The 17833-nt window shown below is 43.8% G+C and overlaps 2 protein-coding genes across 2 annotated transcripts in view; both read left to right on the forward strand.

The window, feature by feature from the left end:
- Nucleotides 1-6146, forward strand: part of prickle3 (prickle homolog 3) — a 48170-nt gene extending 42024 nt beyond the window's left edge. The window contains 1 exon segment of the mRNA XM_034241335.1: nt 2120-6146. Within this exon segment, the coding sequence (XP_034097226.1) occupies nt 2120-2568 (449 nt within the window). The 3' untranslated portion in view covers nt 2569-6146.
- A 7766-nt stretch (nt 6147-13912) lies between these two features.
- LOC117563144 (protein FAM110B-like) lies at nt 13913-16931 on the forward strand. The gene is given in 3 exon segments (XM_034241318.1): nt 13913-14093; nt 14095-14827; nt 15095-16931. Coding segments are annotated over 3 exon segments (1548 nt in total). The 5' UTR covers nt 13913-14039; the 3' UTR covers nt 15856-16931.
- Nucleotides 16932-17833: the final 902 nt, after the last annotated feature.

The following is a 17833-nucleotide window of genomic DNA, read 5'->3' on the forward strand; positions in this document are numbered from 1 at the left end:
GGAGAGATAGATGGATGGAGGATGGATAGAGGATGGAGATGGATGGATGGATAGATGGATGGAGAGATGGATGGATGGATGGAGACCTCCCTTTGGACTTTAAGAAAGAGGGAGGGAAATAACGTGACTTCACTTTCTCTCTGCAGTGTTTCCTCCTCAGAAGAACGGTCACCTGACCTCCCCCCCCGACCCTTCCTCCGTCCTCCCCCCTCCTCTCCCGTTGAAGTCACATGAATTGATGCCCCGGGACTCCCCCTCTCCCCCCCCTCTCCTGCCCCCCCCACCGCTGGAGGACACCCCCTCAGACTGCCCCCCCCTCCTCTGTCCCGCAGCGGCACAGCCAGGGTCAGCTTCAGGGAGCCAATCAGCAGCAGCTATTCTGAGGAGGTAGAGGAGGGGGTAGATGAGGAGGTGGAGGATCTGAGGGAGGAAGAGGAGGAGCAGCAGGAGGAAGAGGAGGAGGGGGGGGCTTCGGGAGCCGGCTGCATCTGCAGAAGGGAATCCCCCCTCAGATGGATCTGCTGGGTGAGAGGAACCGCTAAAATAAATGATTAAACTGATGGTTTTATTCAAAGTTACTTATAAAAAGTTCAGCAAGACAAACTCAGAACAGCAAGGATCCTAAAAGCTAAATATGACTTTACATATTATTTGGGAGTCTTGTTCCTGTAATAAAGTGTGTATCAGAAACACTGACAGTCACGCTATTAAGGAAAAAATGTCCCTGTTGAAACAAAAAATGTTTATCCCATGGGCATAACAGCATTTAATACTGTTTGCTATCAGCACTTATATATAGTTGGTTAGTAAGAAATAACTAAGTGAAAAGTATCCGTGTTAGACAGTATTTTATAGTGTTTTGTAGCAGGTTTAGGATAGAGTGCCGCAGTGACGCGTCCTAAAACCCGGAAGTAAACTCCTTCCGGTTCCTTCCACAAAAAGCAAAGCTATTTCTCCATAAGATTTAGGAAAACAGCTGGAAATAAGGTCTGTGGTTGAGACACATTTAAGAGATGGATCACGTTTTGTTCAGCCGGATAATCTCCACATGTCTACTTTTATAATTTTCTAATCATAAATCTAGTCGCCAGAAGCAAAATGCTAACGTTATGCTATAAAGGAGCTACAGCAGGGTCGCTGCTTCAACGTCACGCCAACTTCAGATCCATATTGAAAAAACACACAGACTCTAAATGGTACGAGTTGAAGCGTTTGTTTGAACAGTTAGCAGGAGGCAGGAACTTGCTTTCAAGCAGAACAGGGACTAACTTAGAGGAGTGTTTACGTGTTCGGCGTAATGACGTAACACGGCCTCCACGACTTCTGTAGTCCTGTTCAGCCACTTGGTAACAACCATCGTTTCTCAGACACGTCAACTCTTCAGAAATCACCAGTGGGGTCACTGCTGATGGATTTAATGTCGTAGAACAAAACGTGATCCGTCTCTTCAATTTGTGTCAAACACAGAGCTTAGTTCCAGATAGTTTCCTAAATCCTATGGAGAGATCCCATTGGCTCTGAGACGAGGGAACAGGAAGTGGTGAAATGCTGACTCACTTCCTGGTTTTAGGACGCTCTATTTATTATTATTTTATATATTTTTATTTATTTTAGGTAACAAGTAGGAGTCTTTTTTATCCTACATGCTATAAAATAAGAACTTATATTACATGTAAAATCCTTCTTGTATTAAGAAAATAATTAATATATATTTTTGATACTTTCTTAAAAATCCTGAAAATGTGTAAAAAGAACTTTCATTCTGACCAAGCGGAAATTACCTCTTGCTTTTATTTTAAGCACTGAAGCAATTGTAAAAATGTGTGATATTTGGCGATGTAAATGTTGATGGAAGTAGATCAGACTTTCGTAGGTCTCGACAATTAGTTGACTACATTTTCGTTATTTAAATGCTGTTTTCAGGCTGTACATTTTTTAGAAAAAACAAAAAAGAGAGAGAATATATTTGGGTTTTGGACGTTTTAATGGATTATAATTCTGAAAATGAAGTGATGATCAGAACTGACAATGGTAAAACATTTATCTCAGTGAAAGTGCATTATAAAATAAATATTTATTAACTTAATGGATTTTTTTTCACATTTTCTCTTCCTCTCAGATGGATCGTCGTATCACCAGCGCAGTCAGCGGCGGGGCTGGAGCCGGACTCGTGTTCCCTCGGACCCCGACATCCACCCCAGGTCAGAGCAACGGCCCCGACGCCCTCGATCCTCCGAACGACCCCGCCTCGAAGTCCTGGACTGGAGGGGTGAGAGAGGGGAGAGAGAGAGGGGCGAGAGAAGGAACTCCTCCTCTCTCACCCTGCAGTCGAGACACTACAAACACGAGGACTGCTCCACCTGCTCCTCCTCCTCCTCAGACTCCGAGGAGGAGGGCTTCTTCCTGGGGAAACCCATCCCTCTACCCCCCCAGCTCCGAAAACAACCCCCCGAAGAGGAGTATAGTGGGCGAGAGGAGGGGGGGGGAGAGGGAGGGGAGGGAGGTTCAGAGGGGGGGGGGGCTGAGAGGAAGCTTCAGGAGGAGGAGAGCTCACAGCCTCGGAGCTAAAGACAAAGATAAAAACTGTGCCATCTCCTAACGTCACAGATCTCACAACCACAGACCATACACTTACATCATTCACAGACCATACACTTACATCATTCACAGACCATACACTTAAATCATTCACAGACCATACACTTAAATCATTCACAGACCATACACTCACATCATTCCCAGACCATACACTCACATCATTCCCAGACCATACACTTCCATCATATATATATATATATATATATATGTCCGACCATGAGCTCTATGAGCCCTTCCAATCCGGCTTCAGACAGCAACACAGCACTGAGACCGCCCTCATCAAGATCACCAACGATCTCCTCATTGCTGCTGACTCTGGCCGCCTCAGCATCCTCATCCTCCTGGACCTCTCTGCAGCGTCTCTCACAACATCCTCCTGACCCGCCTCTCAGACCTCCTAGGTGTCACTGGCACAGCGCTGTCTTGGTTCACATCCTACCTCCATAGCAGGAAACAGTTTGTCTCCATCAGTGGCTCAAACTCACCCCCGGCCCCAGTCCACCACGGTGTACCCCAGGGCTCTGTGCTTGGCCCCCTCCTGTTCACCATTTACATGCTTCCCCTCGGCCAGATCATCCGACATCATGGACTCAATTTCCACTGCTACGCTGATGATACCCAACTGTATCTCAGCACCACTCCATCCTCCCTGCTCCCCCCCTCAGTCGCTCATCAACTGCCTGCATGACATCAAAGCATGGATGTCTTCCAACTATCTTAAGCTAAACAGCAATAAAACAGAGCTCATGGTTGTGGGACCCAAGGCGCTGCTCCAGAAGGTTGGTGACTTCATCCTCGAGGTTGACGGCTGCTCCATCTCCCCATCTCCTGAAGCCCGCAACCTGGGTGTCATCCTCGACTCCACCCTCTCCTTCCACTCCCACGTCAAGTCTGTGACAAATCAGCCTTTTTCCATCTAAGGAACATTGCAAGAAACCGACCGTCACTCTCGGAGTCGGTTGCCGAAATCCTAGTCCATGCGTTTGTCACCTCCCGCTTGGACTACTGCAATGGTGTCCTGTTCGGGGTTCCCAACAAAACCCCTTACAGGCTCCAGTATGTCCAAAACTGTGCTGCTAGGTTACTCACCAATACAAAGCCGTGGCACATCACTCCCACCCTCATCCACCTACACTGGTTGCCGGTCAAGTCCCGCATATCCTACAAAATCCTCCTCCTTACCTACAAGTCCCTCCATGCCCATGCCCTCCAGTACCTATCGGACATCCTTCACCCACATGCCCCACCCCAGAACCTGCGGTCTTCAGACTCTGGCCTGTTTACCACCCCCCCGCACCAAACTGCGAACCTTCGGGGACAGAGCCTTCAGCGTGGCAGCCCCCACCCTCTGGAACGCTCTCCCTGCAGAGATCTGCAACATCGCCGCGCTTGACGCCTTCAAAAGGGCCCTCAAGACCCATCTGTTCACCAAGGCCTTTGGCCCCTAATCTAGTTGTTGTTTTTGTCTGACTGCCTTTTCTTTTGTTATGTTTGGTTTGCCCTGTTCTTCCTTGTAAAGCGACCTTGGGTCCCATGAAAGGCGCTATATAAATCCAAGCTATTATTTTTATCATTCACAGACCATACACTTCCATCATTCACAGACCATACACTTCCATCATTCACAGACCATACACTTCCATCATTCACAGACCATACACTTCCATCATTCACAGACCATACACTTCCATCATTCACAGACCATACACTTCCATCATTCACAGACCATACACTTCCATCATTCACAGACCATACACTTCCATCATTCACAGACCATACACTTCCATCATTCACAGACCATACACTTCCATCATTCACAGACCATACACTCAAATCATTCACAGACCATACACTTCCATCATTCACAGACCATACACTTACATCATTTCCTAATTTGGGATCAATACAGGATCTATCTAACGTCACACCAAAGTTAAATGATGGTGCAGAGAGAACTGAAGCCTCTCATCACTCTGGCATTCAGACGGTTCATGATGATACAAGACCTGCAGACTTTAATAACAAAGGTGGTCACACACACTACTTATCAAGAGGAAGCACAATACACCTCGGGCGAGTCGAGGCCTTTCATTTAACAGAATCACATAATGGCGTATTAGGGTCAGTGTAGGTGAAAAGCGATACAAAATGGAGTCAGGGAGGCGGAATAATCCAAGAAAATACTCAACATTTCTGAGAAATATCTAATATTTGTCACGATTATTCAGACACAAATATACGAGAACCAGAAATGTACGAGAAAAAATATGACATACTTGAGATTTGAAGTAATACATTTATGAAAAGAAAATTCTGAATCTATGTAAGAATTTAAGTTATAAGACCAAAAAAAACGAATATTTGAGAACTCAAGTCATACATTTACGAGAAGAGAAATCTGAAATATCTGAGATTTGAAGTTAGAAATGTTATTTAAAATCAGAAATGTCCCCGAAGAATATCCGAGACATTTGGATAAACATTCTTTTGGCTTTCCTTAGCAAGGTTTGATCCACTTCTCGTCACATTGCCGCTTCAATCAGGAGACGGTTTTGATGTAAGAGTACATATTAATTGCCAGGAATACACAAAGGAACGGAATGGAGTTTTGGCGAGTAGGCCCCGTTGTGCGGGAGTATCATTCGGGAGGGGAGAACCGATCCGATGAAACCCCCCGGGGTCTAGACACTGATGGTGGTGAATGGATAGTTGGGTTAGGTCTGAAGGGGAGGGGCTTAGCTTAACCCTGGACTCAGAGGGACAGGAGGTGAAAGGGGGGGAGGAGGGTTGCGTCGAGTCACCTGAAATGACAGCTGTCAGAGGGGAGAGCAGATTTAAAAAGGGTTAGCAGAGCGCTATGATAGGCTTGTGAGATAGAGCGAAGTGATTGGTTAAGCTGGGGAGTGACGCCCCCGATCACTTATTGAGAGGAGAGAGAGTAGTGACATGGAAATAGTAATAGAGAAACCATTTTAACTCACATGTGAGATTTGAATCGAAGAAATTCTGATGAATATGAGTTTTGCGTTTCTGTCATTTCATTATGAAGTTTCTATACGCGCCGTCACAGTGTCGACTCTGCATGGTTCACCTTCAGTGTATACAAGTGTATGAAACCTGTGAAAAGTGATGACTATTGGAAACGTTTGAATTAGTAAGAGAGGGGTGGACATTATGCAAACTCGCTCCTCCATCAAAGAAATATGAAATATATCTTGTTTTTTATCCCAACTGTAACCACTTCTCTGTGCTCTTATGTGCTACTTTTATATATATGACTGTAAAATGACAGCTTTGAACACTAAATGGCCAAATATTATGGGATGGAGTTTCACACAAAGGAGATTTAAAGTGAGCTCCTGAGGTTTGTGTGTGCCGTTCAAGTCCAGATAAAACACTGCAGCGTTTGTATACGTCTTATATTGAAAAAAACACTTATTTTTATAACCTTGGTGTCGGTTTTATTTCTGGTTATAAGACCAGATAATTAATCTGTGTCTATGATTGTGAGACAACTTTATGGTGATATTAAATGTGTCTAAATTGTTTGTTGTGTAATTTATTCCACATTTAACACATAATTTACAAACAAGACCTTTGCAGTTACAGATCATGCTTTTCAAGTCAACATCTTGTTCTAGTTCGGGACCAAAAAATATATTTAACTTGGACTTTGAGAAACTGGAATGGACATCCTTTCACTAAGTAAGGGATAATGTGCAGCGAGGCGGTCATTGGGTAAAAGAACACCCGACAGGCGGATCAGGAGCCCGGCGCCAAGCATGCAGTTTGCTTTTCGGCCAAACTGTATACAGTTCAATCGACCGGACTTCTTTGTGCAGATGTGAGCGTCCTTAACAACGGGCAATAAGTGCTTGACCGCTGTCTGTCTGTTCTGGATTAACAACAACGTGTCACATGTTCTGAATTGACCAGTCAGAATCGAGTATTCAACTAAACCATGTAATACAATCTGATATTCTGCAGGGGTTTTCAAAGTGTGGGAAGGTGAGTCTCCCCTCAGAGAACATAAGAACAGCCGCGCCCCCCCTCCTAATTATTGCTATTATTGTTGTTGTTGCTATAATGCAGGGATATTCAATTGCATTTCAACGCGGTCCAGTTAGAGAAAACGCTGTCTCACTCTAACGTCACTAAAAAATCCATGTTGCCGCTCACATAACGTTGGCTGAAGTGAACTAGATTTCACTGTTTCTCGTTATTTTTTCTCTCGCTGCGCCTCCCCTGAAGCTCTCTGGCGCCCCCCCCCCCCCCCCCCCCCCCCCCCCCCCTGGGGAGGCGCGCCTCACACTTTGAAAACCGCTGCTGTACACCAAACTACTAATAAGAAAATAATTGTTAGCTGAAGCAACAATTGATAAGTCAAAGTTTTTTATTAACTGGAAGAGTGGCGTTATTTAGGATGTATTTGTCATTTTGACCTGAGATTAGATTTTTGAAAACCCTTCAGAATAAAAAACCATACAATAGCTCTGTGTGTGTGTGTGTGTGTGTTGTGTGTGTGTGTGTTGTGTGTGTGTGTGTGTGTGTGTGTGTGTGTGTGTGTGTGTGTGTGTGTGTGTGTGTGTGTGTGTGTGTGTGTGTGTGTGTGTGTGTGTGTGTGTGTGTGTGTGTGTGTGTGTGTGTGTGTGTGTGTGTGTGTGGTGTGTGTGTGTGTGTGTGTGTGTGTGTGTGTGTGTGTGTGTGTGTGTGTGTGTGTGTGTGTGTGTGTGTGTGTGTGTGTGTTTCAATCAGGAGAGACGGTTTTGATGTGAGAATACATATTTATTGCCAGGAATACACAATGAATGTAATGGAGTTTTGGCGAGTAGGCCCCGTTGTGCGGGAGTATCATTCGGGAGGGGAGAACTGATCCGATGAAACCCCCCGGGGTCTAGACCCTGGTGGTGGTGAATGGATAGTTGGGTTAGGTCTGAAGGGGAGGGGCTTAGCTTGACCCTGGTGGTGGTGAATGGATGGTTGGGTTAGGTCTGAAGGGGTGGGGCTTAGCTTGAGCCTGGACTCAGAGGGACAGGAGGTGAAAGGGGGGGAGGAAGGTTGCATCGAGTCACCTGAAATGACAGCTGTCAGAGGGGAGAGCAGATTTAAAAGGGTTAGCGGAGCGCTATGATAGGCTCGCTTGTGAGAATAGAGCGAAGTGATTGGTTAAACTGGGGAGTGACGCCCCCGATCACTTATTGAGAGTAGAGAGAGTAGTTACATGGACATAATAAATGAATGGTCTTCCTGGTTGAACTTGCGCTGAGCTTCATATGTATTATTAAGGCAAATGTACAAGAAACGTATCTATTCTCTGAGATCACAAATATACATCTCCAGAAGACAATGACATTTTTTCATACATTTATGAGAAAAAATAATGTACAAAAAGTACATCCAAAAATATCTGAGAAAGTACGACATTTAAGAGAAAACATAGAAAATGTCTTAGATTTGTAGTCATACATTCACAAGAAATACATCTTATATATACACAGTTTCAGGTTTAGGTGAATAGAGTTAGAAAAGGAGAGGAAATACTTAGAAAGGGTTTTACAAATTAACATCTATTAATCAAAATTGGTTATTTTTGCTTCATATTCATACTATATTTTTATAGTTGTAAAGATAATATATCTCACATCATTATATACACACACAACTCTTCATACCAGGGTACATAAACATTATCATACGGCCATATTGCTGTAGTTCTTGGGCTAGAAAGAACTAAAATATATATAAATATATACTTGTACACAATGAAATACACTGTTTGTCCTCACTGCTTTCTTATTTATCATGTTATTTTTTATCATGGTGCCATATTTATTTAGTCATAAACATGCAGGTGACCTCTGAACCCTGGAAGTGTTATCAGCAGGAACAAAGTCATGTGACCAGAAGCAGGTTATCTCCTTGTAGGAGAGTGAACGGACCAATCAGAGGGCGGGGGGCGGAGCTTCGGAGAAACGCATGAGTCAAACAGGTTTGTCTTGAGCTGAGAGTCCCCTCACACACATTCAAACACACTCCAACGCCGGGCAGCACAGTGTGTTCTACAACAAGAAGGATCCACGGGGCTGAAAAAGGCGAGTTTTTGTGACTAAACGTTCAAGATAAATCAGCTAGCACACCTTTAGACAGGCAGGCGTGTCAGGGCAGGCCAGGTGAGGCGTTCAAGTGCAATTAGGACTTTTCTTTGGTTGTTTACCTGCTTCCTTTTGTGTTTCTGCCTCCATGTTTGTCATTTACTCTGAAAGGCAGGACATGCTGGCACAGAAACGTTAAGAAACTAATTAGAGGCTGTGTTTGTGTTGTGTGACTCACCTTTTTTTAGCCTGTTGTTACTTTTAATTATATATATATCACAGTGCTGGTTCAGTGTGTGTAGGCCTACGTGTGTGTGTGTGTGTGTGTGTGTGTGTGTGTGTGTGTGTGTGTGTGTGTGTGTGTGTGTGTGTACGTGTACGTGTGTGAGACTTGAGGGCAGGTATAAGGAGAGTCTCTATCAGCAAGAGTTTGGCTCAGACTGGAATGGGAAATATGTGGAGAATGTGACATATGCTGACTTTTTCTAACACACACACACACACACACACACACACACACACACACACACACACACACACACACACACTCACAGACATTAAAACACACACTTTCAAATCAAGTTCATCGTGGCGACCTTCGCATTTCAAAGAGGAATGCCTAGCTGAACTTGGTCGTTGTGACTTTAGAAAGAGGGGGAGGACGTCCTTAGATTTCTAGGAATTGAAATAGTAATACAGCAGTGTGGAAATACTTTGTTATGAGTAAAAGTACTGCATTTATTTGAAGTAAAAGTAAACCTAAGTGTACCTAAATAACAGCTGGACAGTATATATATTCTATATCGATATTGTCACATGGTATTTATCGTCTCACATGTTCTGATATTGTATTATTGCATTAGTACCTTCCTGGTTTTAGAACCTGCATTACAGGAAACTGGTGTCCTTTTCTGAATGTACCAAAGGCAATCTTATTATTGCCTTTAATCACAGTACTTAAAAATTACATTGATATTGATGTATTTGGTTAAAACATATTGAAATGTAAATGTACTTATTATTCACAGGGCCCATTTCACAGTTATCTATATATATATATATATATATATATATATATATAATTGTTCATCTTTTTTATTTTGTAATTCAGTATAGGATCTAACTTTAACTTTCGGGTATAGTAATCCATCGAGTTTTTATTTATATATTTATATATATATATATATATACATTTTGAAATGAATAATTGGATCCTGCAAAGTAACCATTGTTGTCGAATAAATGTGCTGAAGTCAAATATACATTTGCCTACAAATTTGAGTGGAGTAGACGTAACATAGGGAAGCATAACATGGAAATACTCAAATACAAGTTCCTCAAATGTTTAATTAAGTAGCTTAAAGTACTTTAGTAAATGTACTTAGTTACTTTATTGTGATTGTAGTTCAGGAAGAAGCTGGTGTGTGTGTGTGTGTGTGTGTGTGTGTGTGTGTGTGTGTGTGTGTGTGTGTGTGTGTGTGTGTGTGTGTGTGTGTGTGTGTGTGTGTGTGTGTGTGTGTGTGTGTGTGGTGTGTGTGTGGAGGGGTGCCAGGCCTCAGATGACTTGAGGCCAAATATCATATTTAGACTCTTTTTGTTACATATAATTGTAAAGCAATACATGATTGTCACTAAAAGCCTCGTCTCTACATTACAATAACATATACAAAATAATTGCTTATTTAATTTGAATAACAATTCAAGTTAGTAGCTAAAGGCATACTAACTACAGAAATGTATAATTCTTTGTTTAATAGAAATGTTTCTTCTGCCCGTAAAGTGTCCAAACCAGGCTTGTCTAAATAAGCGCATGTTTAAAACATAGTCGTTGTCCATGCCGGTTTCAGTTGGATTATTTGTCAGTTTCTCCGATCAGATCGCTCTCCTCCATTTTGTAGATTATTTACGACTTTTGAATCCACATAAACACATCGGCAAAATCCGGCTTACTTTGAGCAACAGTTTAATCCCTTTGTGAATTGTTTCCACTTCTGCACCGTCCTTTAATTTCTTCATTCAGCGGGGAATCCAAATGAATGAATCCTGAGTCCAACAACCATCAAAGTCACTCCGATAGGTTGGGAACCCCTGCTCTAGACGATACACAATAGCTTGTTGACAGCTGTCCAGAAACACCTCCTCAACACACACACACACACTTGTGCCTTCTCCTGCCTGCTGTGTTACTCTTTGTGTGTGTATGATGGAGAGTAATTGTTTGAGAGCAGCTGATTGGCTGCAGGGTGTTTGGGTGGAGGTGTTTGCTGTTAGTGTTAAAGGTGTTTTAAAGAGTCTCATGGGACCCTTCTCTTTGGTACGCACATTGTATTTATTCATTACTTTAGTCAGAGAGAATGTGAAATAACGTGTGGACTATTGAGAGCTAATGCACGTCTGAATTTACACTTTTTGAAACGCTGTAAAAGGTTATAATGACAGTTTCTAGACATGGATAATGTTCCACCTCTGTCCCAGCAGAGACTTTTATTTACAACATTGTCATTAAAACTGCATCAGAAGTGTTTTTACTTTTGACATTCTCAGACATGATACAATCAGATTATATTTACATGTGTTGCCCAAGTAAATAAGAGCACATTGAAGTCAATAAGTGCATGATGTGTATAAGTCTGTGTGTGCATGTCATACGCAGTGTTTATGGCCGTGTGTGTTTGTCTCTGTGTGTTTGCTTCTAGCTATCTGGGATTAGCAGAAACGTAGCATTGTCTTTGAACAGGAAGTCGTTTTTAAATGTTCCTATATGGAGACAGTGGGTTTGTTTTATACAGAGAGTTAAACGAAGTATAACACTGTTTACTTCAAGCTCCTGATCATGTCAATGCAAACAATGCATGTTTCCTCTAAAGGTTTGTAACGCAGAATGATTTTTCCCTCCTCTATAAACAAGTCAGGAATGTCTTTTTATATCATCGACAATCTGCACAAAATGCCTGGACATGTCTGAGCGTCAATAAAATATCAAACAATGCATGTTATTTACCTAAAAGCCTTGATCAGGTGTCCTTACTTCAAACCAGTGTCCTTTCCACCGGTAGAAACCTGTCTGAAATGCTCCTAACGTGATTACAAACTCCCAGCTGTTCTTAAGAGAGGACTTCCTAATTAGCACTATGCTAGCTGGTTGCTATTGCTAACATTTGCTAGTTTATTTTGCCTTAACAACATATTCTACGCAGTAATATTTGGTGACGTGCTCAACATAAACTGCCCTTTTGTATCTGTATTTTGAACCAAGAGGATTATAACTGCATTATGATTGCGAGAAAAAAAACCTCAGTTAAAATGACTTCAATTGAGCTTTTGTACCTGATGAGTTTAAAAAGTATATAGTGAAGTAACATCCATTTGTAGGCTGCGTTCAAAACCACTCCTTGTATTGCAGCAGCCCTCGCAAAGTACACACTGTTGTATGCAGTACGCAGTATGCATACAATTTAGGCGTACTTGAACTTTGAGCCACTTGCTCATATACCCGCTGGTCGTGGGTCAGCACGGCCAGAGAAGTATATGTTCTGCAGAGTTTGAATGTGGCCGGTTGCAGTGGAACGTCCTGGGTTTTTTGCGTACTGCTTTTGACATGCAGTTCTAGTTATTGGGACATACTTGAAGAGGCCCGATTGGGTTTTCCCTTTCCTGTAGTGGGTTGTTTAGGTTTTGGTGCATGTAAATGGTCTGCAAAGGCTAAAATCTCAATTTTAGCCTTCGAAAAGCCCTTTATTTCTCCTTTGTTTACTTCCGGAACATCAGAATGTTACACCAGTGCTTCTATTGGCTAGCCGTGCAACATATTGTACGTGATAGTCTAAGGGGCGGGACATCTCTAAGTGGTTGACCAATCAGAGCAGACTGGGCTCTGGTTTCAGACGGAGGGTGAAAAGAGGTGCTGCAGCACAGACAGTATGAGAAAAATAAAGAGCTTTTTGAACATTAAAGCATGGAGACATGTAGAGACACTACATACTGATATACACCTGAACATCAGCAGGAGAGGACTCTTTAAAGTAGAGACACTACATACTGATATACACCTGAACATCAGAAGGAGAGGACTCTTTAAAGTAGAGACACTACATACTGATATACACCTGAACATCAGCAGGAGAGGACTCTTTAAAGTAGAGACACTACATACTGATATACACCTGAACATCAGCAGGAGAGGACTCTTTAAAGTAGAGACACTACATACTGATATACACCTGAACATCAGCAGGGAGAGGACTCTTTAAAGTAGAGACACTACATACTGATATACACCTGAACATCAGCAGGAGAGGACTCTTTAAAGTAGAGACACTACATACTGATATACACCTGAACATCAGTAGGAGAGGACTCTTTAAAGTAGAGACACTACATACTGATATACACCATGAACATCAGCAGGAGAGGACTCTTTAAAGTAAGAGGCAATACATACTGACTATACCCTGAACATCAGCAGGAGAGGACTCTTTAAAGTAGAGACATTATACTGATATACACCTGAACAGCAGCAGGAGAGGACTCTTTAAAGTAGATACAACTACATACTTGATAACACCTGAACATCAGCAGGAGAGGACTCTTTAAAGTAGAGACACTACATACTGATATACAGCCTGAACATCAGCAGGAGAGGACTCTTTAAAGTAGAGACACTACATACTGATATACACCTGAACATCAGCAGGAGAGGACTCTTTAAAGTAGAGACACTACATACTGAATAACACCTGAAACATCAGCAGAGAGGACTCTTTAAAGTAGAGACACTACATACTGAATATACACCTGAACATCAGCAGGAGAGGAACTTCTTTAAAAGTAGAGACACTACATACTGATATACACCTGAACATCAGCAGGAGAGGACTCTTTAAAGTAGAGACACTACAGACTGATATACACCTGAACATCAGCAGGAGAGGACTCTTTAAAGTAGAGACTCTACATACTGATATACCACTGAAACATCAGCAGGAGAGGACTCTTTAAAGTAGAGACACTACATACTGATATACACCTGAACATCAGGCAGGAGAGGACTCTTAAAGGTAGAGACACTACATACTGATATACACCTGAACATCAGCAGGAGAGGACTCTTTAAAGTAGAGACACTACATACTGATATACACCTGAACATCAGCAGGATATGTATTCTTTAAGATAAATGTTTTATTTACATCCTCCTGACTGATGTGTCTTTTTTCCACAGGAACTAGATTTCCTCTGAGATGCAGGATTATAGATCTTCAGAGATGGAGCGCAGCTGATCCGCCCGCACACATTCAGCTTCAGCAGAACCAGGATTTATTTCAAGGACAGATAGGACTTTTAAACAAGATGCCTCTGGAGACGCTCCAACAGCAGCCGAAGAGGACGGCTCTAGCGGGGACCCCCCCCCCGCCTGAGGCCGAAGGGGCCGGTGGGACCCGACTTCTACCGGCAGCTGAGGGCCGTGGCGGCGGCGGGGGGGCCGAGGCAGAGCGCCGTGGAGAGGCTGGAGGCCGACAAGGCCAAGTACGTGAAGAGTCAGGGGGCTCTGAGTAAACAGCAGCCTCTGGAGGAGAGGAAGGGGCCCCTGGAGGTCCTGGAGCTGAGGAACGGGCCCTTGGAGATGAAGAAGGGGCCCCTGGAGGTGAGGAAGGGGCCTCTTGAAATAAAGAACGGGCCTCTTGGGCTGAGGAAGGGTCCCCTGGTGCTGAGGAAGGGGCCTCTGGAGCTGAGGAAAGGGCCTCTTGAGGTGAAGAACGGGCCCCTGGAGGTGAGGAAGGGGCCTCTTGAGATGAAGAACGGGCCCCTGGAGGTGAGGAACGGGCCCCTGGAGGTGAGGAACGGGCCCCTGGAGGTGAGGAACGGGCCCCTGGAGGTGAGGAACGGGCCCCTGGAGGTGAGGAAGGGGCCTCTTGAGATGAAGAACGGGCCCCTGGAGGTGAGGAACGGGCCCCTGGAGGTGAGGAAGGGGCCCCTGATGAGCTCTGCGGTGATGAGGCCCACCAGGAAGACGAACACTAAGCCGGGGGGGCCGCAGCTGGACCTGCAGCACCTCAGCAACCTGATCAGTGTCAGTGAGGGGGGGGCGCACTGTGAGGAGAGGGCGCCCGCTGAAACCGCTGACTCAACACAACAAGGTGAGTTTTTTTTGTTTTATTTAAAGAAAAAAAATTAATTTTCTTTTAAAAAATGTATTGACTTTTTTTGCTTTTCTTTTATCTGTTTTTATAATCTTTTACACTTTTATTTTATTAAAGCTTTTTATACTCTCTTTGGATAAAAGCGTCAGCTCAATGCAACGTAATGTTTATAGTGCATTTCATTTTTGGTTGCACGATTTTAAAAGCATAATTTCCCTGCTCCTTTAACTCACCATCCCCTCCTGCTCTCGCCCCCTCCTGCAGGCCCGCAGAAGGAGTGTCCGTGCCCCCCCCCTCGCCCCGACTGGTCCAGTCCGGCTAAAATCAGATTAAAAACCTTGGTATCGACCCTTATGGAGGATCCTGGTTCTCCTCCGGCTGCAGGGACGGTGCGCAGGGTGGACGTCCTGCCTCCGGCCTGCAGACCCCCCCACTACATGCTCCAGCCCCTGCAGCCCCTCCCTCTTCAACCCCAGTCTCCCCTCCACCCAGGCCCCTCCCACCTGCGTCTCTTCCACACCAGAACCACTCCCCGGGCCTCGCCTCTGAAACCCGTCGTCGCTGCATATAAACCTGAATGTCCTGCTGGTAAAAACCCCTCCTCCTCCTTCCCCATCTCCCTCCCTGCCGTCCCCCCCCCCTCCCTTTCCCTCTCCCCCGCCGTCACCCTTCTCTCCTCCTCCAGCTCCAGGAAGCGCCGCTCCCTCGCCCGCTCCAAATCGGACCTGAGTGACCGCTGCTCCATGGAACGTTTCTTCAACCTGTGCGGCGTCGACCCGTCCGACCTGCAGCTCGCCGGCTCCTGCTCCGACATCGTGTCCCTGGCTCGGTTCCGCAGCGTCAGCGCTCCGGGGTCCGAGTGCGCCGGTGAGGAAGAAGAGGAGGTGGAGGAGGAAGAGGAGGAGGCTGGGAACGCCGCAGCAAGAGTTCCTTATGGAATTTCTGTCATCGAGAAGAACGCCAGAGTCATCAAGTGGCTGTACGGACTCCGACAGGCCATAGACACCAAGAGCACCAACCTATAGCATCTAAAGACTGCTTCAGTACGGATCCATCCAAAGGTTATTTGTTCTTTAGTATATATGTCTACAAATTGTGCCAAATGTGCATTCCCAGTTTCTCCAAGACTTGAATTGAGCAAAAGGACCAATTTGTTGCACAGGTTGCAACCAGATAATATTTTCAATGTCAATTCATCTGCACATTCTTTTGTAGATAAATATAAATGTCAGAAAATACTGAAAAATGTCATTGGCAGTTCCTCCAAGGCTTTAAATGTTCACAAGTACCAATTTGTTGCACGGGTTGCAACTCAGGATCATTTTCACCATCAGTTAATCTGCAGGTTGTTCTCTAGATTAATTTAATATCAGAGAATACAGGGGAAATGTCCTGGGTCATGTCCTGGCTGCAACTACTTCCTTATGAAGTAATCTGCAGGTTATGTTCTTTATTAATATGAACGTCAGGGAATAGTAAAAAGTACCAGTTTGATGCATTCTGTGAAAAAGGGCTGCAACCAAGGATTCTTATCGACCACTTAAGAAGTTGATTATTTCTCGATTTATTGTTTGATATGTCGCAATTTGTTCAAGCCTTTTAAATGTGCCAAATGAACAATGTACAGCACAGTGGTAAATGGTCTTAAATAGGCCGGTAATTACGAATTATTATCCAGTTTAAATGATTAATCAATTGGATTATAAAATGTCAAAAACATCCTAGTTTTCCAAAGTCGTGAAATGTCTTGTTGTCCGTTCAAAACCCAACGAGAAAAGCAGATCGTCTCCATATGTGAAAACGGCATGTTCAGTAATCAGTTAATGATCCCTGGTAGTTTGACTTGTTGACTAATTTTTGCAGCCAGTGAGATTTAAAACGAAAGTATAAATGTCATGATGAAACTGATAGTAATTCACGTCCATTTGTTTTTTTATTTTACAACAATATTTTATCTTTATTTTGGAAATTTCAGTTTGATAGACAGCGAAAGTCTTCAATATTTCTTTGTTAATTTGTCTTTTTTTAAATGCTTTTTCTTTGTGGAAGTCCCTCTGTGGTCCCGTAAATGAACGGCATTAAAGATTGTACAGTGAACGCATCTTGTTTGACACAGTGTTTTATGTTAAAGGGGCCCTTTTATGCTCTCTGGGTGCTCCCTCTCCTGTAGTGTGTTCTTTAGGTTTGTGTGCAAGTAAATGGTCTGCAAAGGCTAAAATCCCGGTGTTCCCTCGTAAAAGAACACTTCCCTGCCTCCATTGGACTCCTTTGTTCACTTCTGGAACATAGCGACATCACTGTTACACTCGCGCTTCTATGGGCTAGGGCTCCATCATATTGTATGTGATAGGCTAAGGGGCGGGACATCTCTAAGCCGTTGACCTGACCAATCACAACAGAGCCGGCCAGCTAAGGAATCAGAGCAGACTGGGCTCTGGTTTCAGACAGAGGGGGAAAAGAGGTGCTGCAGCACAGGCAGTATGAGAAAAATAAAGAGCTTTTTGAACATTAAAGCACGGAGACATGTCCCAGTAGAGACACTACATACTGATATACACCTGAACATCAGCAGGAGAGGACTCTTTAAAGTAGAGACACTACATACTGATATACACCTGAACATCAGCAGGAGAGGACTCTTTAAAGTAGAGACACTACATGCTGATATAGCACCTGAACATCAGCAGGAGAGGGACTCTTTAAAGTAGAAGACACTACATACTGATATACACCTGAACATCAGCAGGAGAGGACTCTTTAAAGTAGAGACACTACATACTGATATACACCTGAACATCAGCAGGAGAGGACTCTTTAAAGTAGAGACACTACATACTGAAATACACCTGAACATCAGCAGGAGAGGACTCTTTAAAGTAGAGACACTACATACTGATATACACCTGATACATCAGCAGGAGAGGACTCTTTAAAAGTAGAGACCCTACAATACTGACATAACCTGAACATCAGCAGGACAGGACTCTTTAAAGTAAGACACTA

This window comes from Gymnodraco acuticeps, unplaced genomic scaffold, assembly GCF_902827175.1.
Source record: "Gymnodraco acuticeps unplaced genomic scaffold, fGymAcu1.1, whole genome shotgun sequence".
NCBI classification, from domain to species: Eukaryota; Metazoa; Chordata; class Actinopteri; order Perciformes; family Bathydraconidae; genus Gymnodraco; species Gymnodraco acuticeps.